Here is a 27,994-nt window from a genome sequence, read left to right as displayed (position 1 = left end):
CAACCTTGTGAACAATCAAAGAACAGTTTTCAGTGATGGTTGTTTTCTATTCCTTTCCGCATCTTTCTGACTGATGACCGGGGCATACTTAATTCAAAACGAATGAGAATAGGAACTGAAGGTATGAGATTTGTAACGCTGCTGTTCCGTTCATAGACACTCTTAAGAAAACTTACTGTTTTCTTAATCCTGTTTAACTATACACAAAGCCTTAGAGCCCTTTTGGTGTCCTCATTATGTCTATGTGCCTACGTAGCCCGGATGAGGGGAAAAAACCAAACAAAATAACCTCCCTTCTACTGAGTAGGCGTTTTTGGGTTTGTTCTTTAATTCATATAGGGATAGGAGGATTAAAATAGATTCACAACAAAAGCCATTTTAGTAAGGCTTAGGCATGCCACCAGGTGGAAATATTGTGATTTTTTTTTTTTTTTTTTTTTTCCAGTGTGATACTGGAAAAGGCATGAATGTTTTTGTGCTCTATCTGAAAAGAATCAGGATAATGGGCCTTTATGACCTGAGGAGGATAGAGTATTTTTCAGTGAGTATACGAGGAGAGTATTAGAACCTGTGAAGGATAAATATTTTTAAACTAGCAGGCCTTGAAAACTTGCCCCAAACTGAACTGGATAAGACAGTCTCTGTCCCAGTGATACTTCGATAAATTCTTAAATGCCAAAAAAGACTTGTAAGACTGCCAGAAGATTTTGCCAGATTTGAAAAAGGATAAGCAGAAAGATATCTATATAGAAATCATTTAACCTGAAGTCAAGCTTCAGACAGAAGAGTGGAGAAGCTGATTTGGGCAACAGAACAATTGAATTAATGCAAATCAGCATGGTTTGGTATATTAAAAAACAATTATGGTGAAATAAACCTTACCTGATTTTCTTGATGTTTTGAGTATATTGATAAAAGTAACTATATAAAAATTGTACATTTATGGCTTGAAATTAATGGTGGAGCTGGCTTACCCTTAGAACAGCTGTGCAGGGGTTTTGCCCCTGTCTGTCAGCCCTGCTTGTCGTTTGGAAATACTCATATAAATAGCTGTTGAACCATTGTGGTTAATGGCCCAGCATATTAAACTAAACACATGCTCATTTCAGATTACATTAGTAGTCAGGTAGTAATCTGCAGTGGATCGGTAGCTATGTGAGCAGCTGAGCCTTCCTCTCTTCCTTGGGTGGGAACCTTGCAGAGATAGGTAGGGCAGGCACTGTTCCAGCCATCCCAGCATTAGCAGTAATCTCTTGCAAGTCAAAAGCCTTAGACTTAGTACTTCAAAAAAAGGTGTTGAAATGTGTTAAAAGGTTTAATAAGAAACTAATTTGAAAAATCTCAAGAATATGCTTTAATGACAGTATGATTTACCACTGAATTAGTTTGGTTTTTTCCTGAGTTCTGTGTGATATGTCCTTGAAGAAACAATTCCCCATTAGTCACCTGGGAGTGAATTACAAAAACTAACAGAATAGTAGACAGTAATCAGGATGAGATATTTGGCTTAGCACAGGATAGTTGGGTAAAACTTGTGACTGTAGAAAGAAATCAGAGTTGATAGTCCTTTCTAACAGTGCTAAATTATAATTTAGATATTAATGAACTGTAGGCACAATGATCATAACTTCTTGTCTTAAGAATAGTAGCTATGTTGTGAAAAAAAAAAAATCTTTGGTCATTAGCACATCTGCTTACCAGTGGTGGTGGTAGAAAGCTAAATTCTGTTTCTAAACATCTGATTTTATTGCTCTTTCATGGAAGTTCATAATCCAATATCAGTGTAACGAACTGGAGCCCCAGTTGACTTCAGTATTGTTTGGATTGAGCCTTACTGGAGAAAATACATTTTTTTCACTGATTTTTGTCCTCTGAAGTAGCTCTACAACTTATTCACTAACAAAAAAATCAGCCTCAGTTACTATGTGTTCAGTTGAAGATTTTTAAAGTTGGAACAAATAGGTTGCAGTGAAAATATTGTCTTTATGCATAAACAGTGGTAGTACTTTTGTCTATATTGTTGAGAAAAAGACATGTTAGGGTTTTACATTTTAAATTATTCTTTAACCTCTGTTCTGAAAAGACTAATTTATTCTACAGGAAGTTCTGGTAGTAATAGCATTTATGACTGGAAAAAAAAAAAAAAACCAACACCTAGTAATGAGGGCTGAAATATTTCCATAAGAAGATTTAATTAATATATCATAAATTGTTGAGCTTGGGGTTCTTAAGCAGAACCTCTTCAGGGTATGTTGAGTGTATTGTTTATTGATTTCAAATAAAAAAGAACACTGATCAATATAAAATTGTAAGTTTTCAGAGAATATTGGGTTTTTTGCCTATCTCTATGGGGATTTCAGATTAAAGAGAGCACATCTAAATTCCTGTTTCCTGTGCAGTTATAACTAATAAAATTTTCTTAATGTAGAAAAATGCATGTCTAAATGTTAACAGTATATTTGCATAAATTTAGGCTCCTGATTAATTTTGGTTTTAATGTCTGAAAGAGTTATATCCAACTTGAAATTCTGCTTTGATATGTGTATTTATTCAAACTGCTGATTCAGTACAGCATAGTGAAATTTATTGTCATAATTTCAGTTTAATTTGGTAAGAGATTTCTTCTCCATCTCCTAAGAATGAGAAAATGGGTTAGGGAACTAGGAGACCTAGAGTCTAGGTGTTTCTTATATTGATGGAGTTAAAGCTTGAAGTTCCTACATCCCCAGAGTTATTTCTTGGAGTAAATCTAGCAATAGGGGTATTTCCATTCTTCCAATTGAATCTAGACCATGCTGCAAAAAGAAACTCGGATTTAGAGTGCAAAACAGAGCTTGACTCTTAATCATAGTGGTGAACTTACCAAAGGTGTGTTGTGTTCTGTGTGTCATGTATTTTCCTTTGAGTTGGATAAAGTATGAAATTGGTATTAGAACAAACAGTTCTTCCTCTTTCCTTTCCCCTCAACTCCCCTGTATAGTGACTTCATACCTGAAGAGTCGTATTTATTCTTGATTAAACTGATTCTGGCCTCGTAGATCCTGAATATGTTTCTGTGTATGTCTGCAGTGTTACAGTTTCAGATTAAAGGGCCAAGTGTAAACCATTCCTTGCTTTACTTTGGGCTTGCTATATGGTCTCTGCTGCAAATGAGGAGGTAGGTGGCTGTGAACCTTGTCTGGCTGAAGAGGGCCTAGAGCAAAGTGTATCTTACTGTCCATTTGGACATCTGTTATTTAATAAAAATTGGAGATGTTTTGGATTACCCAGCTTGTGGCAATTGACTAATTCAAATAGTTGTGTTTTCTTTAATCTGAAACCTGTGGAGTAATACTTGACATCTGAATAAATCAATAAGTGAGCCCTAGTCAATGGTAAAATACTGTCTCTTAGCACTGATGTCCCACTTGCTTGTTATTTAAAAAAAACAAAAAACAATCCACCAAACAACAAACATGCCAAGCATCCTCTTCCTTTTGTGTAAACTTATATCAGGAGGAGGAGAAGGTAAAAATACATTTTAAAAAAATTTGTTCTTTGGATTTGCTTCCAGTTTTCATATGCTAAGTCAGTTGTAGCAACAGATTGTCTTGTCTAAAGACAATCTTTAATTCTGTTCTGAGTCTTATCAAGTCAATTGAAATTAACTTGCTGAATAAGCCTCTTTTGTTATTTGAAAGCACTTAATAGTGTTTCAGCTAAGAATTTTGGTGGGTTTTATTTGGAGCTCATTTCTTGAAAGCAAAAAATCTTTATTTTGTATGTATTAAGTAAAACTCTTTTTTGGTGAAATATAGCCTGAAAGTTGGTTTTGTAGAGAGTTGATAGCCACTTCATTTAAGATGCATTACTTGCCCCTCCCCTTCAGTAACTGGATCCTTACTTATTTAATATAAGTATGTTTAAGCTTATTTTTCATATAAAACAACAGAGCTATCCAACTGCTACTCTTCTACTGTAGTTCCTCCCCCATTCATTTTTCTGCATTTTCTTTTTTGTCTTTATACATCTTGTTAATGTGGCTAATTATTTTAACTTTGAAATGCATGAGTAGAGAATTACTCAGTTGACAGAAGAATAAAAATATCAGGTTCTTCATTTTATCTGACCTCTTATACTGTTGTGGTTTAACCCTGGTAGGCAGCTAAGCCCCACACAGCAGAATGGGGGAGGGAATCAAAATTGTAACAGTGTGAAAACTTGTGGGTTGAAATAAAGACAGTTTAATAGGGAAAGCAAAAGCTGCACATGCAAGCAAAGCAAAATAAGGATTTAGTTCACTACTCCCCATTGGCAGGCAGATATTTAGATATTTCCAGGAAAGCAGGGCTTATTCATCTGAATGACACTCCTCTCCCCTCCACCCCTTCTTCCCCCTTGCTCCTTCTTTCTCACAGTTTTACTGCTGAGTATGACATCCTATGGTATGGAATATCCCTTTGGTCAGTTGGTGTCAGCTGTCCCAGCTGTGTCCACTCCCAACTTATTGTGCACCCCCAGCCTATTCGCTGGTGGGTTGGTGTGAGAAGCAGAAAAGGCCTTGACTCTGTGTAAGCACTGTTCGGCAATAACTAAAACATCCCTGTGTTATCAACACTGTTTCCAGCACAAATCTAAAACATAGCACCATACGAGCTACTGTGAAGAAAACTAACTCTATCCCAGCCCAAACCAGTATACATACTAACTATGGATTAACATAATGTAAGAAAAAGGTACTCTAGCTAGAATTGACATGCATGTAAAATATGGCACACAGTGGCTTCTGTCAATTAGATGTGAATGAATGTGCGATATACTTGAGATAACTTTGAACATGTCAGATGCAACAAATGAAAAATTAAGTTTACTATTTATGCAGTGTAGTCAGAGCCTCATATAAATCAACAGATTCTATCAGTATTACAGTACAATGTCATTTTATAGCACTCAAAAGTGAAAACATTTTAAAGTTATCCGTCTTTGCTTGGGCAGGATTGGCCATGTAGTGTATGTTCTGAAAAGAAATGTGAACATAGCTGTTGATTTTATGAATTAGAATGGCAAACTAGTACTTATCAAAGGAATACATGCATGAGATGGACCACAAACAATTTGACTTTCTGAATATTTTTTTCTTCTTACAACTTTTTGACAGCTATCTGCCTTTTAGGTGGAACTGCCTGATTATAAAAAGTACAGAATCCATGGAATAGAATAAATATTTTGGATTGTCTTCATTTCTCTAAAAGTATGGTCTCCTATCTAACATGACTACATTAGGGAAAATAAAATTTATTAGGGTGTGGTGTTATGTGTGCCCCCCCATCTTGTCCCACGCGGTGGGTTACGAGGGGGGTGAATCTCTTGAATTCCCCGAGAGCCTGCCTGCTGGTGGAAGAGCTGGTCTCTGCTCAGCAGAGCCGCAGGGTGGCCGAGTCACCACAGTGACTCAGAGGAACAATTGTGCTGGTGACTTTATTAACTGACCACTTCAGTGAGTGAATGGAGACAATTTGGCAACAATCAACTGGTAACTGTCCAGAGAAGGAATAAAGATGCTTTGGCATGAGACTATTTTCCTAATAGCCTGTCAATGATCAACCGATTGCAATTCAATTCATACAAAACTTATACACATGAATATATGTAAGAAAGAGGAAGAGAAAAGACAGGAGAAGGGGATAGGAAAAGGGGAATCACCACCCTTGGATCCCGCGTTGTTGCAGAGTAGCCAGCTTGGTCTGTAGGTGGTGGGTCGACAAAGACACACATGGGGTGTTGCCTTGATATAGTCTTTCTTACGCATGTGCAGTAGGTTGTTCCAGAAGGTTCTCATTTTCTCTGGCTTGTACCTGTACAGTTAGGCAAGTTCTGTCTCTGGGCAACAACAGGAGGGAGGGGGAGAGAAACGGCCCACTGCCCCACCTGCGCAGAGCTTGCTCTGCTTCTCCCCCACAGGGCATCCCACTTGGAGTTGTTTGGGACATCCTCTTTATGAACAGTTTCTTGTTTATGAACAGTTTGTGACACCCTCCCTCCATTTGTACTGTCACAATTCCACAAATGGGAGATTTGATTCTTGGCCCTTCTTTAGTGATGAGACATGTTTAGGACATGAAGTTTTGTTTATTGAAAATGAAATAAACTTGCAATATCAAATGCAGTGGAGCTTTTGTTAGTGTTCCTATCTTTCATAATAGATATTCTTGTTTATATTTTCATCAAGTTTAAATTTTGAAAGACTAAACAATTTTAAAAATTTATATTTGAGACCTGAGTCCTTTTTGGATAGTTTAATCTATTTTTTTAATTAGCTTGATAATTCAATTAAGAATTATCTGGAAGAGCAAAGCTGATTACACAAGCAGTTACTTGACCTTGTAATTATAAAGGTCAAAGACTTAGCGAGGGGGTACACAAATTGCTCTTCAGTTAGCATAATTTTCAAGATAGCTTGCAAACTGTATTTGCAGTATGTTCCATAATAAAATAAAAACTAAATATGAGCTTTTAGATGTTTGATATTTCCAAAGTACTATAGTAGCAATGAAAAAGGAATGTTGTTCCGTAAACTTTTTATATATTTCTCTTTTGAGCTACAGGTGCCATATTTGCTTAGGAAATTCTTGCTGTGAAATTGGCAGGGTAACTTGTACATGTAAGAAGTGCTATGCTTCTTGTTACTCTGCTGAAGTACTTATTTGAAAATAATAAGTTGATAGCTTCAAATGTAAAGAACTTCAGATGTAATTACCTGGGCTTTATTTATGTTGTTTGTTTACATGAATAACTTTGGGTTTTGGATTTGAAAAATGGGAAAGAACTTGAATTTCATCATTTAAGTTAGTGTGTGTGTTGTTTCTTTGTAATGGCTGAATAACTGTGGTAATGTTTTAGGATTCTGGGACAATATTACCCAAAATAAAGATTGCTTAAAATGCATGTATGACTTAATAACACTATAATATTTTTATTTTATGATTTCCATACTATATCTTACCTATTCTTCCTCTTTGTATTTGTAATATGGGGCATCTTGATATCAAGAATGGCCTTTCATCTGTTTCTTTAACTGTGCAGTATTTCCACTTCTTGTGTTAGAAATACATGGATATTTATTTTAGTCTTTATGCCTTGGAGGTTTTTTGCAAAAGACTTGATTACTATTACATCTGATGCTTCTGTTCTTTTAAAATTCCTCAGTATTTATTTTTCTCCTTTTACACATTTTCATTAGTGTGTGTTATTCTAAGGAATGATGAGGATCTGTGTCTATATTTCATTTCATAAAATATATGGGTAGTCAGAATCTTTTAGAGATGGTTGACAGTGCTTGTTGACTACTCAAAAATGATTAAATATGATCTATTATCTCCTTAGTTTCTTATTGTTATATCTGAAGTACTTAAAAGTAAGGATGCTTTTGGATAATGGTATGATTTCCCCTTGTGTATTCTGGCTTCCCCTAATTCCTAAAACAATTGTTATCATCTTCTTTCATTTACTGAATCATGTATCAAATGGAAGCCCACTGAAAAAAAGCCATTGAATTGATGTTAGTTCTAGGCATTAATAGTTTGGTTTAATGGATTTGAATGAAATGTTTAGTAAGCTGAGTGATAAATGGGAAAGACTGAGATGTAATTTTATGTTTAGATATGTTTTTTTTTCCTTTGTTTGTTTTTTTTCCCTAAAACATTTAAATCTAGTATCTTCTCCTATTTTTTTCCACGACTGAGGGTAGCCCAGGATGGCTGCAGCTTCATATGACCAGTTGTTAAAGCAAGTTGAGGCATTAAAGATGGAGAACTCCAATCTTCGACAAGAGCTAGAGGACAACTCAAATCACCTAACAAAGTTGGAAACTGAGGCATCTAATATGAAGGTATTGTAATATATATGTCTGTGTTTATCACCATTTCTGTTACTGTCTTTTGGTTTTGATTATGTGTGAGTGTTTTAACAGACTGGTAGTTGCTCAAGAGATTTTATGTACTTTTATTTTCCTACAGAAATCCCTTTCCAGGTTGTGTAAGAGAAAACTATTAATCAAATCTACTTGATTATGAAAACTGTTTTTGAAACTTGAAAACTAAAACATTTCAAAATGGTTCTTAAATACACCTTTCCATTGTCATATCTTTTCTGGTCTGTCATGATAAGCCCTACCATTTTACCACTGCTGTACTTGCCAGCAGGAAGTCCAGTGTGTTGACAGGGGGAAGGGGGCAAAACATCAGCGGATCTGAACTGCATGTATACCAATGCACACAGCATGGGTAACAAACAGGAGGAGCTTGAAGCCATGATGAAACAGGAAAATTATGATGTTGTGGCTATTACAGAAACATGGTGGGATGTCTCCCATGACTGGAGTGCGCCTGTTGATGGCTACAAGCTCTTTAGGAGGGACAGACAAGGAAGGAGAGGTGGTGGGGTGGCGCTGTATGTTAGGGACTGTTATGATTGCTTTGAGCACAAGTGTAGCGAAGACAGGGTAGAGTGTCTTTGCATTAGAATCAGGGGGAAGGCCAACAGGGCAGATGTTGTAGTACGAGTCTACTATAGGCCACCCACCCAGGACAGAGAGGTGCATGAAATATTCTATAGGCATTTAGGAGAAATCTCACGATCGCTTGCCCTTGTTCTTGTGGGAGACTTCAACTTCCCAGACATGTGCTGGAAATACAACACAGCAGAGCGGGACCAGTCCTGGAGATTCCTGGAATGTGTGGGAGATCACTCACCAGCTACATCAGGAAGTTAACCGACCAGAGAAGGTGCCCTGCTGGATCTCCTCTTTGTGAACAGAGAAGGACTGGTGGATGATGTGGCGGTTGGAGGCTGACTAGGGCACAGTGATCATGAACTAATAGAGTTCTCTAAGAATACAGAGGCCAGGAGAGGGCTAAGCAGAACTGAGATCCTGGACTTCCAAAGGTCTGACTTTGTCTTGTTTAGGCACCTGCTTGAAAGGATCCCTTGGGAGATGATCCTGAAGGGTATAGGGGTCCAGGAAGGCTGGGTGCTCTTTAAGAAGGAAGTCTTAATGGCTCAGGAACAGGCAGTCCCCAGGTGCTGTAAGAGAAGCCGGCGCCAGAGAAGACCACCCTGGCTGAACAGGGAGCTTTGGCTGGAACTCAGGGAAAAAAGAAGAGTTTACGGCCTTTGGAAGAAGGGGCTAACCACTCACAGTGATTACAAAGAGGCTGTGAGGCTATGCAGGGCAGAAATCAGGAGGTCTAAAGCCCAGCTGGAAATTAATCTGGCTTCAGCAATCAAGGGCAACAAGAAATGTTTCTATAAGTATGTCAGTAGCAAAAGAAAGACCCGGGAGAGATTCCATCCCCTGCTAGACGCAGGAGGAAACATGGTAACAAGTGATGAGGAGAAGGCTGAGGTCCTTAATGCCTTCTTTGCCTCAGTCTTTAATAACAAGACTAGTTGTATTGAGGGAATCCAGCCTCCTCAGCCAGAAGACAGAGACTGGGAGAACGACCCCCCCGCAATCCAGGAGGAGACAGGCAGTGACCTACTGCATCACATAGACACACACAAGTCTATGGGACCGGATGGGATACACCCGAGGGTGCTGAAGGAGCTGGCTGGGGTGCTCGCCAAGCCGCTTTCCATCATTTACCAGCAGTCCTGGCTGACCGGGGAGGTCCCGACAGATTGGAAATTGGCCAATGTGACGCCCATCTATAAGAAGGGTCAGAAGGATGATCCGGGAGATTACAGGCCTGTCAGCTTGACTTCAGTGCCCGGAAGCTGATGGAGCAGCTCATCCTGAGTACCATCACACAACACATGCAGGACAACCAGATGATCAGGCCCAGTCAGCATGGGTTTATGAAAGGCAGGTCCTGCTTGACAAACCTGATCTCCTCTTATGACAAGGTAACCCACTTAGTGGATGAGGGAAAGGCTGTGGATGTTGTTTACCTTGACTTCAGTAAGGCCTTTGACACCATTTCCCACGGCATTTTCCTGGTGAAACTGGCTGCTCGTGGCTTGCATGGGCACACGCTTTGCTGGGTGAAAAACTGGCTGGCTGGCCGGGCCCAGAGAGTTGTGGTGAATGGAGTTAAATCCGGTTGGCGGCCGGTCACAACTGGTGTCCCCCAGGGCTCGTTTTTGGGGCCACTCCTGTTTAACATCTTTATTGATGATCTAGACGAGGGGATCGAGGGCACCCTCAGTAAGTTTGCAGATGACACCAAGTTGGGTGGGAGTGTTGATCTGCTCGAGGGCAGGGAGGCTCTGCAGAGAGATCTGGACAGGCTGGAGCGATGGGCTAAGGCCAACTGGAGGAGTTTCAATAAGGCCAAATGCCGGGTGCTGCACTTGGGCCACAACAACCCCCAGCAGCGCTACAGGCTTGGGGAGGAGTGGCTGGAGAGCTGCCAGTCAGAGAGGGACCTGGGGGTGTTGATTGAGAGCCGGCTGAACATGAGCCAGCAGTGTGCCCAGGTGGCCAAGAAGGCCAATGGTAATCTGGCTTGCATCAGAAATAGCGTGGCCAGCAGGGACAGGGAAGGGATCTTACCCCTGTACTCGGCACTGGTGAGGCCGCACCTCGATGACTGTGTTCAGTTTTGGGCCCCTCACTACAAAAAGGACATTGAATTATGGGAGATAAAGACATGTGTATGATCACACAGTGAGTAAACAATGCCAACTTTAATATGGTGGACCAGCCTTTTATACTGAAAGTGAAAATCACAAGGTACAATCACATGGTACAATTCTTTCTGATTGGACAGTTAGCTTTGCACATGCTCCTTAAGCTCTCTTCTGATTGGATGAGAACTGCTACATCGACATTGTACAAACTTCTTCTCTGCCCAGGCCAACGCCTTAAAGTTGTTTAACTTCCTGGGTTCCTCCTTATTCTTCCAGGGTCATTCCCTCGTCACATCCTTGCCAAAGCTGAGGCTTTGCCAGTCTTACCCATATGCAGGATTGCTCACACGTCCATTTTCTTGCAGGGACTCCTTCCGAATCCCCGCATATCTCTCTTTTTGTTTTTGAGCAATCCAAACTCCTTGTAAGCCTTTTCGCAGCGATTGTCTAACACAAGAAATGAAACATGGCAAAATAATAGCAAGCACAATAATCACAATAATGACAATGATTACTCCTTTTAACAGTTTCTTCAACCATCCTATAATGGGGGTACTAACATTCAGATCCGCAATTGCTGGGGAACCCTGGATGCAGCGAGAATTTAGAGTGCCCTTCCTCACAAACCGGAAATCCTACGCGATGCGTCCATCCGTAGGTGAGGCATCCAACATCGCTGCAAGCAGGTCCAGCCTCATTTATCTAAATCAGCAGGCCAAAATAATTGGCAATTTTCTTTGAGCGGAAACATCTGATTTCATCCTCCTGTTGGGTTCCACCCAGAGCCTGGCCACCACTCAGGGGGGAAAACCAAGGAAGTTTCTAACAAAGTTAAACACTTAAGACCTTAACTCTTAATATTGCTAAATAAAGAAAATCAAATACACACATTCTTACAGCATTTCATCCTTCTCAGTAACTACATTTTGTTTAAGCTACATCATCTCTCACTAGTGACTAGTAAGTCTCTATATTTGCTGGATGAGCATTAATCGCTGTCAGAACCATTACGAGGCCTAGCATCACAAGCTTGATTTCCTTTCCAAGGCCGTACCCAATGAGATGGAACCCACCGCAGACCATGATCTGTAAGCAAACACATATAACCTCTGCCAGTTAATTGTACTTTAACAGGTCCCTCCCATTGGCCTGTGTTTAAGTCTTTGAACATGACCAACGGTTGCTGTGTGCCCATAGACTGTTCGGCATCACCCTTTAATGCTAAACTGTGAATCATCATTGGAGGTTCTTGACATGTTCCTGTAAGTCGCAGAAAATTTAAAACATATAAAGCTTTGTTTAAACGTTCAACTGGCATCATTCCTGACATTCCCCCTTTTTGTTTTTGAAGCAACTGCTTCAGAGTTTGATGGGCACGTTCAACGATCGCTTGTCCAGTGGGAGAATGTGGAATTCCTGTGTTGTGCTTAATTCCCCATAAAATGCAAAAACGTTGAAAGCGAGTAGAAAGATATGCAGGACCATTGTCTGTTTTAATTTCTCGTGGTACTCCAAGCACTGCGAAGGAACTGTACAAATGTTTTTCTACATGTTTTGCTGTTTCTTCCATTTGGGCTGTAGCCCAAATGGCCATAGAAAAGGTATCAATAACAACATGTACAAATTTTTGTCTACCAAATTCTGCTATGTGAGTGACATCCATTTGCCATAGTTGTAAAGGTGACAGGCCCTGTGGGTTAACTCCTGTTCCGAGGCCAAACCCTATTTCTTGACAGGACGGGCAGGAGGCTACAATTCCTTTCGCATCTGCAAGAGGAATTTTGAATTGTCTATGTAACATTTTTGCTGGCTGATGAAAAAAGTTGTGAGATTCTCTAGCTTGTGCAAACAAATCTGGAGAAGGTCCGGACCAGGCTGGAGCAACTAATTGATCGGCTAAGTCATTCCCATAGCCTAACCCCTCCTTAGATTGGTGACTTCTGATATGAGTAATAAAGTAGAAAACTTTTCTCTGATCAAGAGTGTGAATTAACTTTTGTAGTAGTTTGCCTAAATGTTCATTTTTTACTTCCTTTACCTGCCCACGTTCAATCCGCTTCACTATTCCCACTACATATAATGAGTCAGATACTACATTCAATCCTACATCTGGCCAGGATAAAAACGTCCACAAAACTGCTTGAAGTTCCAACGTTTGTAAAGAGTCTCCTTTTTGACCCTGAATAATATGATACTTCCATGCGTTTTCTTCTAACCAGGTGCATGCAGCTCGCCTTGACTTTTTTCCAGCATCTGTAAAAACTGTTAGCCCTTGAACTGGTGTTTCTGATTGCATTGGAAAAGTTTCAATTGTTTGGTTCATTAATAATGGCAGTAAACAATGGACCAGATAGACATTGGACATCTGACCAGTATAATCTTCAAGAGCAATTTGTAACACTTCCGACTCTGTAAGCAGCCATTCTAAATATTCTTGTACTAGGGGAACAACAATAGTTTGGGGATCTCTGCCTGAGATCTCAATAATTCTATTTCTACCTTGTATGATCAATTGTGATAGTAATTCTGCTCTCGTAGTTACTGTTTTCTTAGGAGTGTATGATGTGAAGATCCACTCTAGAATACGTAATGGTTGTTTCTGTTCTGAATCCCACTGAATAATGATAGCTAATGGGTATTGTCTGTTTCCGCCGCTATTAACAATCATCAATTGTAATGGAAGTTCTAATTGTATTCACGGGGCATGACAGGATTCTATTTTATCTGTATTTTTTTGTAAAGCAATCTTGTGTTCCTGTGTCAAGGTTCTCTTTGTATCGGCCTGTACAGCAGTGCTCAGTAATGGCATTAATGGTTTTAAGTCATCATTTGTAATTCCACACAAATTTCTAACCCACTGAATGTCTCCAATCATTTTCTGCGCATCATTTAGTGTGCGAATATCTGTATTGATCTTCAATTTCTGTGGTCGAATGGCAGCATCGGTTATGATCCACCCTAGATACTTCCAGGGTGAAGTAAACTGTACTTTCTCAGGGGCTATTTCAAGGCCCCTTTTTGACAATTCTGCATGTAAGTGAGTTAATATAACTTCTGGTTGCATGTCTTTACCAGCTATTAATATATTGTCCATGTAATGATAAATGATTAACTGGGGAAATCTTTTCCTAATTGGTTCCAACGTCCAGGCAACGAAAATTTGACACATAGCAGGTGAATTTTTCATTCCTTGAGGCAGCACTACCCAATGATAACATTTTGCTGGCTCGGTCTTATTAATGGATGGGACAGAGAATGCAAATTTCTCTCTATCATCCTCATGAAGAGGAATAGTGAAAAAGCAGTCCTTTAGATCAATGATCAATATTGACCAATACTCTGGGATCATTGAAGGAGAAGGCAGTCCTGGCTGCAAAGATCCCATGGGTTCCATTATTGCATTGACCGCTCTTAAATCATGCAACAATCGCCATTTGTTGTTCTTTTTGGGAATGACAAAGATTGGAGTATTCCAGGCACTTTGTGAAGGGACAATGTGGCCCGCTTGTAATTGTTCTTCAACTAAGTGATGGACGATTTGCAGCCTTTCCTGTTTCAATGGCCATTGATCTATCCACACAGGCTTTTCTGTTTTCCATTTGAGCTTGAGGATGGGCTGCTCATCAATGGCCATCACTGAAAAGGCTGTGTAACCAATGTTGTTTTGACTTGACTTAGGACATCTCGCCCAAGTAAGGTAATAGGAACTTCCATCACATAAGGTTTCGTGGTAACCTGAGCTCCATCAGGAAATTTGACTACAATGGGATCTTTGCTAATTCTGGTGGCTTGGGACCCCCCAATGCCAAACACTCCTGTTGATGCTGCAATGGTAGGCCATGAGGTAGGCCACTGTTGAGCTGATATGATTGTAACATCAGCTCCTATATCTATTAACACTTTTAATTTCTTCCATGTCCCATCAGAGGATTGGATAATCATGTCGCATTCTGGTTTTACTCGACCTATATCAAAAGATAAATATACTTGCGGTTCACCGGTTGATCCGAATCCACCAGTCCCTCGATTACCTTCTCCTACATTGGGAACACAAGCTTTAAATGGCACAAGCTGAGCTATTTTGCTACCTTTAGGGATAAACACAGGTGGTATTAAAGTTTGAACCATTATTTTTACAACACCAGTATAATCTGCATCAATTACTCCTAATAGCACTTGAATGCCTTGACGAGTTGTTGACGATCTCCCTATTAAGAGAGCACTCAGTCCAAACCCTAACGGTCCTGTTACATTACTATCTACTAAGTGGACCCTCGGATCTTGTATTGTAATGTCTACTGCTGTTTCCACGTCCACTCCGGCACTCCCTGCTGTGGCGGAGGCGATATTGGACAGGAAACCAGCCCCTGGTCCTGATGTTGAGCTTGCCATACACCCCTCATTTGTGTCTGAGCGCGAGGGGGAATCGCGCTCTTCTTCAGGTTTCCCGAAAGCCTTCTACATTCTGAAGTGCAATGATTGTCCTTCCGACACTTATCACACCACTTTTGAATTTTTGAGCTCTTACATTGACTTTGAAAATGACCTTCCTTGCCACAATTGTAGCATTTTTTTTTCCCCATTTGTCTCTCTTATTCTTAAAAAACGGTGCAACCATTTCGCGCACTGCAGCGGCATAGGCTGCAACATTGGCCTGTTGCATCCCTCTGTTGGTTAATTCAATCATGTCAGCTACAGATGCTCCCTGTGGGAGGGTCACTAATAGCCGTTTAGTAGATGGATTGGCATTTTCGAAAGCCATTAACTTAAACATGTTTTCCTTCATCTCTTGGGTCATGTCAGGTTATTGTTCTAGAGAGTCATAAAGATGATCTACAAATTTTGAAAAAGGTTCATTAAGTCCCTGTTTTACTGTTACAAACTTATCCTGTTTCTTTCCTTCCGTATCAGGTACAGACATTAGCGCCTGACTGGCTATTGACTGTGATAACCGTAGCACTTTGTTAGAAAAATTGACCTGTAGATCTACTGCAGCGAAAGGCCCTGTACCCAATAGCATTTGTGCTTGGACAAGATAAAGGGGATCAGCCTGTTGTCATGGACGAACCTGTTCATTGTTAGCTAACTTCATCCACACGCTTTCAAATAGCATTTTTTGTGATGGAGTTAAAATAACTGCTGCTATTTGATCAATATCTTTTGGAATTAACAATGATGACGAGAAGATATAGTTAATGATTTGCTTGGTTAATTGATGGTGGAGACCATTTTGAACTACTGAAGCCCTAGCCTTTTCCAGCAATTTCCAATCTAAGGGATGCCACTCGTTTGCCCCAGTAACAGTATTAAAAGAAACTGGAAAGGCTTGTACATTTTCTGGGATAAAGGATCCTTCTACTATAGCATCTCTAATAATTCCCTTCCATCGGCGCGTAGCTACAGAGGCACTCTGCATCTGTGAAGAGAAAAGATGTGAAGCTGCAGGATGAGATGGTGGGAACGCAGTCACCGTTTGTGATAATGATGAAGGGAAGGAATTAGTAACAGGCACGGGAACTGAATACTCGAGCGATGGATCAGGAGGAGCAGATGGTTGTAGTTCTGTATTTGGCGAAAAGGTATATGGTCTCTGCTCCATCTTCCCTCCCTGTGATACAGTCAGTTTCTCCAGGCTGTTTACAAGCTGCAGGAGTAAAGTTTCAGTGTTTGAAGAGCCGACTTGTGAGGCGGGGGTGTGTTCTTCTGTGGTGTTGCCTTGTGAGGGAGGCGGAGGCGGGTACAAGTCCTTGCTACTCACGCCCTCATCTGAGTCCCGCCCACTATCAGGGTCTCTAGTCTCTTCCGGTCCCTCAGTCTCTTTCCGGTTGGCATCAGATACACTTCCGGCGCTTGCAGCTTCTCCCTGCACAGTTTTAGGTCTAGCTCCTGTAGCCCGCTGCGGCCCTGGCGGCACAATTGATGAGGCAAACGGATTTTTCGGCTCACCCAGCGTGGCGGGAGCCGCAAGCAGCGTAGAGCACCCCCCTCCCACATCGCCCCGGGACGAGGGGGCTGAGGGGGGGGAAGGGGCCGGTCCGTCCTTCCGGCCATGGTCGGGGCAGGGCGGCAGCGGCGGCAGCGGCGGTGTGGCTGATATATCAAGATTAGGGGCTGGTCCGAGGGCAGCAGCGGCAGACGCTGCTGCCGCGCGCTCACTACTTATCTCCTGCAATGTTTCTCGGATTAATTTCCATAACGTGGTGTAACCGCTCACTTTTTTTGCTGATTTTCCTCCATCACTGACCGAGTCCCATAGCTGTTTCCCTATGGCTTCCCAGGTAGCGGCTTCAAATATAAGCCCTGGACTGGAGATAAGTCCTTTCTCTCGGCTCCACTTTAACAAGCCTTCTAACGCGGACTTCTCATATTTTATCCCTCTCACAGAGAGGATAGGTTGGAGAAGTTTCACTACTGCTTGCTCATCTCTGGTAAGCGTAGACACCATTCCTCCCCGGCCGCCGCCTCTCGCGGATCCCTGGCTGCCGTCCTGCGGAGCCTTAAAGTTACAGCGCGCTGATTCTCACCTTCAGACACCGGGGCAGCGTCTGGATAAATTTCGACCGGCTTTCCCGTAGTTAGTTGCACATCATCGAGTCCTTTTCGGACTTGTGCTAATCTGTTCGTGGCCCACGTCTCAGCGCCAAATATGGGAGATAAAGACATGTGTATGATCACACAGTGAGTAAACAATGCCAACTTTAATATGGTGGACCAGCCTTTTATACTGAAAGTGAAAATCACAAGGTACAATCACATGGTACAATTCTTTCTGATTGGACAGTTAGCTTTGCACATGCTCCTTAAGCTCTCTTCTGATTGGATGAGAACTGCTACATCGACATTGTACAAACTTCTTCTCTGCCCAGGCCAACACCTTAAAGTTGTTTAACTTCCTGGGTTCCTCCTTATTCTTCCAGGGTCATTCCCTCGTCACATCCTTGCCAAAGCTGAGGCTTTGCCAGTCTTACCCATATGCAGGATTGCTCACACGTCCATTTTCTTGCAGGGACTCCTTCCGAATCCCCACATTGAATGACTTGAGCGTGTCCAGAGAAGGGCAACGAAGCTGGTGCAGGGTCTGGAGCACAGGTCTGATGGGGAGCGGCTGAGGGAACTGGGGTTGTTTAGTCTGGAGAAGAGGAGGCTGAGGGGAGACCTCATCGCCCTCTACAACTACCTGAAAGGAGGTTGCAGAGAGCTGGGGATGAGTCTCTTTAACCAAGTAACAAGCGATAGGACAAGAGGGAATGGCCTCAAGTTGCACCAGGGAAGGTTTAGACTAGATATTAGGAAGCATTTCTTTACAGAACGGGTTGTTAGGTGTTGGAATGGGCTGCCCAGGGAGGTGGTGGAGTCCCCATCCCTGGAGGTGTTTAAGAGGCAGGTTGACATAGCACTGAGGGATATGGTGTAGTTGGGAACTGTCAGTGTTAGGTTAATGGTTGGACTGGATGATCTTCAAGTTCTTTTCCAACCTAGATGATTCGGTGATTCTGTAACAAGAGAGTAACTACATAAAACACAGACTACGGACAAACTCAGAAAAATGATGGAGATATCAATTTTATTTTTGTTCAAAACCTGTAAAATTGAGAGACACAAAAAATTGGTCCCATGCTAGTTATATCTACTTTTTGTCTGTAAATGTAGAACTCTTGTCAGAGAAAGACCTCAGTTTTTTTATATATATATTGCAAATGAACATGGTTCTCCTTAGTTTGTATAATTGACAATAATTGTAATTTTGTCAGTCTATAATTTGTTATATAATATATTAATATGAATTAGCTCTTTCCACATGCAAGATCTTGGTGGGAATAAGTACATGTATTTCAGGTATTCAAAAAGCAGCAAAATAGTAACTTATGTCATACTTGATTTCCACATTTACACTCTGCTTGGATTTTAGAGTAAAATGAGTAATGTGTTGTCTTGTAAGAAAACAATCTTTATGCAGTGTTCTGTGATTAAAAAGTGTTCCCTTTCATATTTATATAATACGTAAAAATTTATATTCTGTATAATATATTTCCAACTCATTTAACTGCTTCTATGTTGTGTCCACATGTATCGATAATAGGAAGAATGTAATTTGAACTGATTTTGATTTCTCAAATTGAGAAACATTCTAATGTATGTCCTATAGGGAATAAAATCATATAAGTACAAGCTGCATTTTCTGCCCCCTACAGAAGAGGCTTATGCATTTAACTCTGTTAATTCCTTTTTGTCTGCTATAAGAACAAAGATAAACCTTATATTTTGCTCTTTTATGCTGAAGTATGCTTGAATAACTCTTGAGAAAAGTATTGACTGGTTTATTTCTATGATTATATTTCTTACAGTGTATCCTAAGCCTCACTAATTTTAGTGCAGTCTTCAAGAGGACAAGTTAAAAGTGCCCTATTGCTATTGCTGTTTGGACATTTTTAAACTAATGTTTTAAAGAACACTCCTGGAGAGAATATATTTTTTTATTTTTCCTTTTCTGCCATCTGCAAACCAACTTTTTCAATTTTTTCATTATTTTAAATATGAATCATGATTCAGTGTTAAATAAAACCAGTTGAAATTAAGTACTTTTGGTATCCTATTGTGTTAGATAACAACAGAAATATTTTATGCAGCTATATAAATTCCTTCTGGAAATTTAGGAAAGTCAAACTTTACCAGGAAAAGGTTGTCAGGTTTTTCAGCATCACTGATGAATACACTTTTTGAAGAAGAAAAAAATACATAAATTTATGGCTAATACAACAGTTGTTGAATAAAAGTTAGTAGTTGAGATGAAGGAATATGGTGTATCTGCAGTGACTTAGCTTTGCTAGTCATGTTAATTCAGTTAAAAAGCATGATTATAATATTGTTATAATTATATAATGCTTAGTGGTCTAGAAGAGCTCTAGTATATGTTGCAGTAGGAAATAAGATGAAGAAAAGCTCATAGGTTGAGATACTGTCACAGGCACAACAGCCTCAACTTGGGGAAAATTAGTTTATTGTCATTTAAAAATAGAGTAGGCTGGTGAAAAAGAAAGACAAAAACTAAAAGAGCTTTGCCCCTGCCCCTTTTTTCCCAAACTCAACTTCATTCCTTTATTCCAAAATCCTTTATCTTCTCCTTCCAGCATATGGGGAATGGGGGTTGCAGTCAGTTCATAACAGCTTCTCTCTGCTGCTCCTTCCTCCTCATACTTTTCCCTTGCTCTGGCATGGGCCCTTCCCACGTGCTGCAGCTGGATCCCCTCTGGCTGGGATCCTTCACAGGCTGCAGGGGAATCTCTGCTCTGGTGCTTGGAGCACCTCCTCCCCCTCCTTTTTTGCTGACCTTGGTCTTTGCAGGATTGTTTCTCACACTTCTCCCCTCCCTTTGCACGCTACCGCACCAGTTTTTTGCCCTTTCTTAATAAATGTTTTAACAGAGGTGCCACCAGCATCACTGGTCCAGTTTTGGGCAGCGGAGGGTTTGTTGCAGACCTGTCTGGAACTGGCTCTGCCCAGCATGGGGGCAGCCCTTCTGCTACCAAACCCTTGCCATGTAAACCAAATATGTTATCACAAAATAGCCTTTTAACTTCAAACTCAAAGGAAAAGAAGATAGAATTTAATGTAACATACAGGTGAGTGTTTTCGTGGCAGCTATTTTAAAGTAAATCTTATTTTGTGCAATTTTGAAGCTGATTTCCATTTTGCAATTTCTTCATTTTTGTTAAGGTAAATTCAACATGAACTAGTTAATACTTGTCTAGTTTATTTCTTCTTTAGAATACTTGAGATTAAAAAAATAAATCCATATTTAAATTTTATAAAGACAAGAAGTTTAGTCACCTGTAGTCTTAAATACACATTCTAAAAACTCCTACTTCAGTGTTTATTTAACTGGTCATTGTATTAATATTTTTAGTAGTGTTTTCAATTTTTTGATATTAAAGGTTCATATTAGTACATAAAATATGTGAAAATATGTGAGTTGTCTCTTTGTTCCAAACACTTTGGGAGACAGTGATGTAACTTACGTATTTAGCTTTTTACTCTTTCAAATGCAATTTGTTATTGTTTTGTACAGGATGAATAGATGGAGAAGATAAACAAGAAAGATGTAAAAATGGCAAAAGCTTAACCTGAATACACGCCGAAATGAAAGCAATGTTTAAACTTTTGATTTAGGGAAACTGTGAGCTTCTTGTTTGTATTTTTAGTTATTTGGTTTTTAGACGTTTGAGGTTTTTTTTAGCAGATCATTGCCCTCAAAGGTTTTAGTTTTAATATTTTTCTGTGGGATGTGGGGTTTTCTTGTTTTGTTTTTTTACTTTGTCCAAGAATGGTTTATTTTTGGTGTGGATAATGTTTGTGGGTTTTTTCTGCTAATTAGATGGTAGAGTAATAAACCTTGTGATGCTTTGTTATCTTGGATTGGAATAGATTTCGACTAAATAGAAAAACAAATGCTAAGATGTTTTGAAGATTCTGAATATGTTTGTGCAGTGTTAAGCAAAGATAAGATAACGTGGTTGGAAAAAATTATTTTAACCCAGTAGAATATAATCTTCTAGATTTATTGCAGTGTTGTATATGCTTCCTTTGGTTGATTAATTAGTAATTAAATTAGTAGTATTAAAAGTAAAATGTGTGCTAGATATTATGTCATGGTGCCTTTCATCTTGTTTCTGTCACACCGGATTTGTGGGATTGAAAAACCTATTTCTTGTTAGAACTGAGTGTGATTTTTATCATAAATTGTAATTTTATTTTCTGTGTAAATATAAATTCCTATAATATCTTTTAATGATTGTATAAGGGGATGAACATACAAATTGTAACAGGAATAACAGGCTGACTAGCAGTTCTTAGCTGTTCTGTTAAGTTGCTAACTTAATTAAAAAGATAACATCTTAAGTATAATACTTCTAGCTTTAAATATTTTAGCATAAGTTTGTTTATAAAAACAAAAATTGATGTTCAGAATGTTTCAAGAACAAACTGACTTGCAGTTTTTAGATACTCTGTCACATTTTTTGGACATGAGATCTTTATTAGCCTTGTATGAAAGTAGGACTTAATGGTGTATTTGCTTTAAGAGAACTGAATGCTGATCCTTTTATACCAGGTTTTCCAGCAGCTGAATTGCATCCTTTTTATGAATTTTACCCTTGTAGGTACATAAGATTTCAGATACTATCAGTACCCTTTATTCTTCCAGCCCAAGCTTTAAAGTTTACTTCAACATGGCTGTTGAGAAGAGTCTCTTCTAAAACTTGTGACTCCTTTTATCCAATACCTCCTTGATTAGGTAGGCAGGTGATCAGATTTTCTTTTAACTCACCTTCCCCATTTTATGGCCAATCTCCTGCTTAGCCTGTTCAGTGCTTAAAAAAAACCCCTGCTTTATTCTGATCAGCTGTCTGTTTCTCCAATCATCAGTGTCTAATGGTCCTCATTATAATGCACAGAAAGATGACAGGAGATATTTTTGTATCTGGCACAAAACTTAGTTCATTATGTCATGATAAAATACAGTATTATAATCATGTGCATGCAAATCAAAATTTAAAGCCTAACATTTTCAGAGATTCCTGATAACATGGTAAAATTCATAAGCTATATATATGTATGTGCACACATATACAGTGTATATTTATATATGAGATTCTTCAAGTAGATGGTAGATGTATGTATTTAATGGAAACCCATTTTACTTTAAGGTACCAGAAACTTGAACAGTTTGCTGGGGACGCTTACTGTATCAAATAACAGGACTTTCCAATTTGTTTCCAAAGGAAGAGTGTTTTTAGCTTTGTCTTGCCTTTTATCTTTGGAGAAAATATTTTTAGTTGACATCACACACAGTAGAATGTTTCAGCAAGGCATACAGAAATAATGGTTTTCGAAGAATGATGTTAAGATGTTGTAATATGAAAATCATTCAAGACATAAGAGAAAGATTTATGTTAAATTAGATATACTTGATCTGGAATTGATATTATTGAATAGGCTACAGGTACTAAGCAAACTGTGGTGTAACTGAAATGTTTATATTTGAATCTTGAGTTTGGTATGCCAGGTATTTCTGTGTGCGTTCTGTTATACATCAGAATATTAGCATTGTTCTGAAACTGTCACTGGAAACTTGATTGCTAAGAAATCAAGTCAGATATAGCACAGTGGTTTATAGTTTCTTGATGGACCAAAAACAATATAGTAAAAACTCCACAGTAATTGCAGACTTGGAGCTTTGGGATATTTCCATATTACAGAGGGAACATGTCTGTGGCCCTGTCTCAAATTTAAGTGTTAACAATAGAAATTTTAGAACAAAGGGGTAGAACAGATATAAGTGAAATGTCAGAAGTAATATTCATCAAAGTGTTCTAAAGTAATCAGAGTATGAAATTGCTGTACTTTTAACTGTAATGTATGACCTGTTCTACCTTCTTCTCTTCAGCAGTTGGGAAAATCTAGGTATGACCCCTTTGGCTTTAAGAAAAAGCAGATTATAGCCTAAAAGAGAATTCCTTTACTAGAGTAATCATGAGATTTGAATAATGAAAATCATAGTCACTCAAATGATTTCCCTTCTGTCAACAGTATCATCAGTTTGTCAGCCAGTCACATCTTGTTTGTGGATCGTTAAGTTCCTCTGTGATAGGTCCCATCCTTACAGCAATTCAAGCAAATATGACTTGTTAGCCAATGCTTCTTTTCTGTATAATCCCCACTATTTCAATTTATTGCTTGAGAGATGAGAAATCTTCTCTTAGGTACCCCCATACCTGAACTTCTCCAACAAGTTTTCACTTGCTTCCTTATATATTTTCCTTTATTTGTTATCAGTTAAACATAAGGGTAATATTATACTGTCAAAATACAGAATTTAAACTGAATAAAGTTTATCCTTTGCTTTCTTATTTCTGCCATTCCACCAAACAGATCTCTGCATTACCCAGTTTATGCATATATAATTTTCCTGCAAGAACTTTTACATATTTAAGTTCTTCTGGTTAAAACAACCACTTGTCAGACAAAGGTAAAGCTCTAAACCAGAACACGTAGCCTAATAATGGCATTGTTATCTAAACAGTGTTTCTATGGAAAAGAAATGATGGAGAGTTTTAAGTGTTGACTAAAAGTAAAAAAGCATACATGGTTGAAGAAAAGTGAGAAATTAAAAAACTGAAAGTTAAAAGCTCAACTAATAAATTGTAGCAGAGAAAATTGAGAAATGTGATCTCGTATGCTGATGTTTAGCACTTGTTGTTACCTCATATTCAGAGAACAGTCCTTAGCTACCTGGACATCATTCAGTCATGTAATTTGGTAACAGGAAAAGGCGATAGTATTTTTGCTTAGCTGTTAATATTGGCTCTTGAAGCAAGACGCCTCAATGTAGTAAAGTATCCTGAACGTGATCTTTGAAATAGCAGAACTGTCATGCAGAGAGGTGAGAAGATGACTTCTGAGAAGGAAGTGGGAAGAAAGACTGGATGCTTGGGTTGTTATCACGTTTGGGTTTTTTTCCTGCATCACAGTGCTGTTCTCAGGAGAAAGGGATCTGCTAGCTATTTCTAAATTTATCTGAGTTGACAGGTCTTTCAGAAGCTTGAAATACCCCAAAGGCCACTCTACATATCAACATTGCCTTTTTAGGCTTAACTGCTGTCTGTAAATGCTATCTGACTGTATGTCAGATAATGTAGGAGCCCTTCAGGTTATTTGTCTGACTGCTGACAGGACATATGTTACATATAGGGATCGTTATGCCCTATGGCTAATGAGAATGCTCTTGAATGTAGTTAAAAGCACAAGCATAGCTGAGATCTTCTGAGTAGTGATTTTTATCATATCAGACTTGATTCTAAAGGCTGTGTCTGTTTCAACAGGTAGTGTGCAGTGTGGTGGGCTGACCTTGGCTAGTTGCTAGATGCCTACCCGCCTGCTCTATCACTCCCCCTCCTCGACAAGACGGGAATAAAATAGGGTGAAAAAGCTCGTGGGTTGAGATAACAAACAGAGAGATCGCTCACCAATTACTGTCATGGGCAAAACAGACTTGACTTGGGAAAATTAATTTAATTTATTACCAATCTACATCAGAGGATAATGAGAAAGAAAAACAAATCTTAAAATATGTTCTTCCCCCCCCCCCCCCCCCTTTCTTCCCGGGCTCAACTTTACTACAGATTTCCCTGACCTATGAGCCTTTTGTTATATTTTTCTCTCTCTGTCCAGTTGAGGAGGGGGAATGATAGAGCAGCTTGGTAGGCACCTGGCATCCAGCCAAGGTAGAAAGAGGCAAAAACTAAAACACCTTTCCCCCCCAGCCTTTTTCCCAGGCTCAGCTTCATTCCCAACTCCTCTATTTCTCCCCTCTCAATGGTGCAGGGGGGGATGGGGAATGGGGGGTTGCAGTCAGTTCATAACAGTGCTCTCTTTCCTCCTCACACTTTTCCCCTGCTCCAGCATGGGTCTTCCCCATGGGCTGCAGTCCTTCAGGATAAACCTGCTCCAGTGTGGGCCCTCTGTGGCCTGCAGTTCCTGTCAAGAGAGCCTTCTCTAGCATTGTTCTTTCTCATGGGCTTCAGTTTCCTTCAGGGAATATAGACCTGTTCTGGCATGGGGTCCTTCATGGGCTGCAGTGCGGATATCTGCTCTGGTGTGGTCCGCTGCAGGGGCAATCTCTGCTCCAGTGCCTGGAGTGCACATCATCCCCTCCTTCACTGACTTTGGTGTTCTCAGGATTGTTTCTTTGCTTTTCTTTTCCTTGCTTCTCACACTCACACACTGCTTGTGCAGTATTTTACCCTTTGTTAAATAGGTTTTTACAGAGGTGCTACCATTTTCACTGGTTGCTCAGCTTTGACCAGAGGAGCTGGCTGGAATCAGCTTTGTCCAGCACAGGGGCAACCCCTGGTCTGTTCTCACAGAAGCTACCCCTGCAGCCTCTGTCTGCTACCAAACCCTTGCTATGTAAACCCAATACATTCTGTTGTGTAGTTGGCTGTAGATGAACAGATCTATAGATCCATTGAGGACCCAGTATCCATATTATGTGTTTCATGGGGGGTTTACTTTTGGTCTAGATCTAGCCTGATCCCATGGAGTGAATGCCTGTTAACAGTCTGAGTGTAATTGCTCACTCTAGTTTGAGCTGAAAGGAGTTTAGTTTACACTCTGAAATCACTCAACAATCTGAACCAAAGTACAGTTAGTGGGGGCAGTTGTGAGACTAGCTTCAAACTGATCCAAACTAAAACACTAATGTAGGCATACCCTTGAAGTACTCCATGCAACATCTGAGTCGGGAAACATCTGAGTCAGGAAACTTGACCTTCAGAATTATTTCTGCAAAACAGTGTAGATGTAGTTAATGTATCTGTACTCCAGATTTCTTCTTCCTGGAGTACTAGCATGAAATTAAATAATGGCTGATTGAAAGAGTGACTGTACAGCTAGTGTTTGATTCTAGTGCTTGGAGATCTGAGTTATTTATTCGGAGTCCTTTTACTTCTGTTTTGTACTAGTAACAACACTTTGAGTACAGAAAGGCTTGATATAGCTGTTAAAAATTAAGAATGTCTTGACTTTGTGTAGATGCTGGCTTTGTTCTCTTCGAATAGAGCAAAACGCATTTAAAGTGTACCTTCTGTACAAGTTGCAAGAATTAATAACATTGATAGTAAAGCATGCTAGTTTCCTAAAAGAGAGAAACAGTTTTGTGGAGACTTTTAGAATTACCTAAAATTCATTAGATTTAAGGTCTGAACAGATGATATGCAATTCTATGTGTAGAGTCTGTGTATGACAAGTATGGAATATATCTTATTACTTAGAGTTTTTTCTTGACCACTGTTTCTAAAAATATTTTGGTTTTTATAATATGAAAAATCATATTTTAAATTATAATAAGGGCTTTTTGCCTTGTGGCCAGTCTTTTCAATTTATTCTTGCTATTGATGTATCTGCTATTATTATATGGAAAAGGTGTTCACTATAACTTGCATTTAATTTTCTACCTCAGTTTAGGCCACTGAGCATTAGGACCTGGGGGTTCACAGGCCCCTTTTAATCTAGTATTCATTATTTACTACGAATCTTTTTATGTATTAGAAGTATTTTCCTTTAGCTGTATAATTTGATCATACGTAGTTTTGATAGCATGCAGGGATATTCTTAGCTTTGAGGCTTTGGCTGCATAAAGGAGTACTAAATCTTTGCCTCATAGGTGTTACAGTAGTAGTAATAAGCATAATACTATGACTCCATGAAGGAGCTCTAAATCTTTTTCTCATAGGCATGATAGTAATAGTAAGAAAAATATGACTCTACTGGCTCACAGTGGTGATAAGGCCTTGCAGGAAGAAAAAAAAAAAACAAACCCCAAAACCTACAACAAAAAAAATGGAGAGTTTTTCCTCTATATTTGAGGTTCAAAAAATGCAGTATTCAAGACTCTTTAGTAACTTTTAGTTCTGTATCCAAATTTTATGTTTACAAGGCTAACTTTAGGAACACAGATTGAAGGAATTTGACTGTGCTTCCATTTCTCCATCTGTAAATTAGAGATAAGTGATATTCACTTTGAGAAGAACTTTTAGATAAGCTGATAAATTGTATTATCAGAGAAGATGAATTATTCAGTATAGACTTTACATTGTGACAGTGTTTGGGGAAATACTGTAGAATGTAGCTGTTGCATAAATGTATGCAGGATAAGATGTATTTATCTTGGTTTATTATTGTAAGGATTTCTTAATTATGCTTAATTTCTTATAGGAGGTGCTGAAACAGCTACAAGGAAGTATTGAAGCTGAGACAACAGCATCTTCTGGACAAATTGAGTTAATGGAACGACTTAAAGGTAAATTTAGAATTATGCTTTAAGTAGGTTCATTTGTTTCTTAGTTGTTGTTGCTTTAAGATAAAATTTTCCAATTCGGCTGCATCATCTTTCCAGTGCTAATTTTGAAGGTTAGGTATAATCTCAGTGTCAGTTATTTTTTGCCAATTATTTTAAGACACATTTTCAAAAAAAGAATGTGTTCTTATGTTGCTTTTGTTACTGTTACCCCAAGGCTTTATATGAATTGCATTTGATATATCTTACACTTTATTTACTTCTTCATGAAAATACTGTTTTTAATTGTTTAAATTGGTGGTGGGTTAGTTCCACTGATTTTCTGATCTTATTTACATACCCTGCCCTTTCCCTGTCACATTACTGGAACCATATCTGTCATGCTGAAAATTGATGCCCCTTTCCCTAGAGCATGTGGTGGAACGTGTACCCATTCCATTATATGGGATGTGCAGAGCAAGCCCAGATCAGTGGCTCTCTGCATACATCTGTTATGCCTATCACAGAACCAGAAATAGAGGATGTGTACATTTA

General features: G+C 39.3%; 1 protein-coding gene across 1 annotated transcript in view; it reads left to right on the top strand.

Moving 5' to 3' along the window:
* Positions 1-27,994, top strand: part of LOC141917655 (adenomatous polyposis coli protein-like) — a 124,521-nt gene that overhangs the window by 1,548 nt on the left and 94,979 nt on the right. The window contains exons 2-3 of the mRNA XM_074811017.1: positions 7,716-7,867; positions 27,379-27,463. Of these exons, the coding sequence (XP_074667118.1) occupies positions 7,733-7,867; positions 27,379-27,463 (220 nt within the window). The 5' untranslated portion in view covers positions 7,716-7,732. The remainder of the gene's footprint in view (positions 1-7,715; positions 7,868-27,378; positions 27,464-27,994) is intronic.

This window comes from Strix aluco, chromosome W (genome assembly GCF_031877795.1).
Source record: "Strix aluco isolate bStrAlu1 chromosome W, bStrAlu1.hap1, whole genome shotgun sequence".
Taxonomy (NCBI): Eukaryota; Metazoa; Chordata; class Aves; order Strigiformes; family Strigidae; genus Strix; species Strix aluco.
This window is presented reverse-complemented; position numbering and strand designations above follow the sequence as displayed.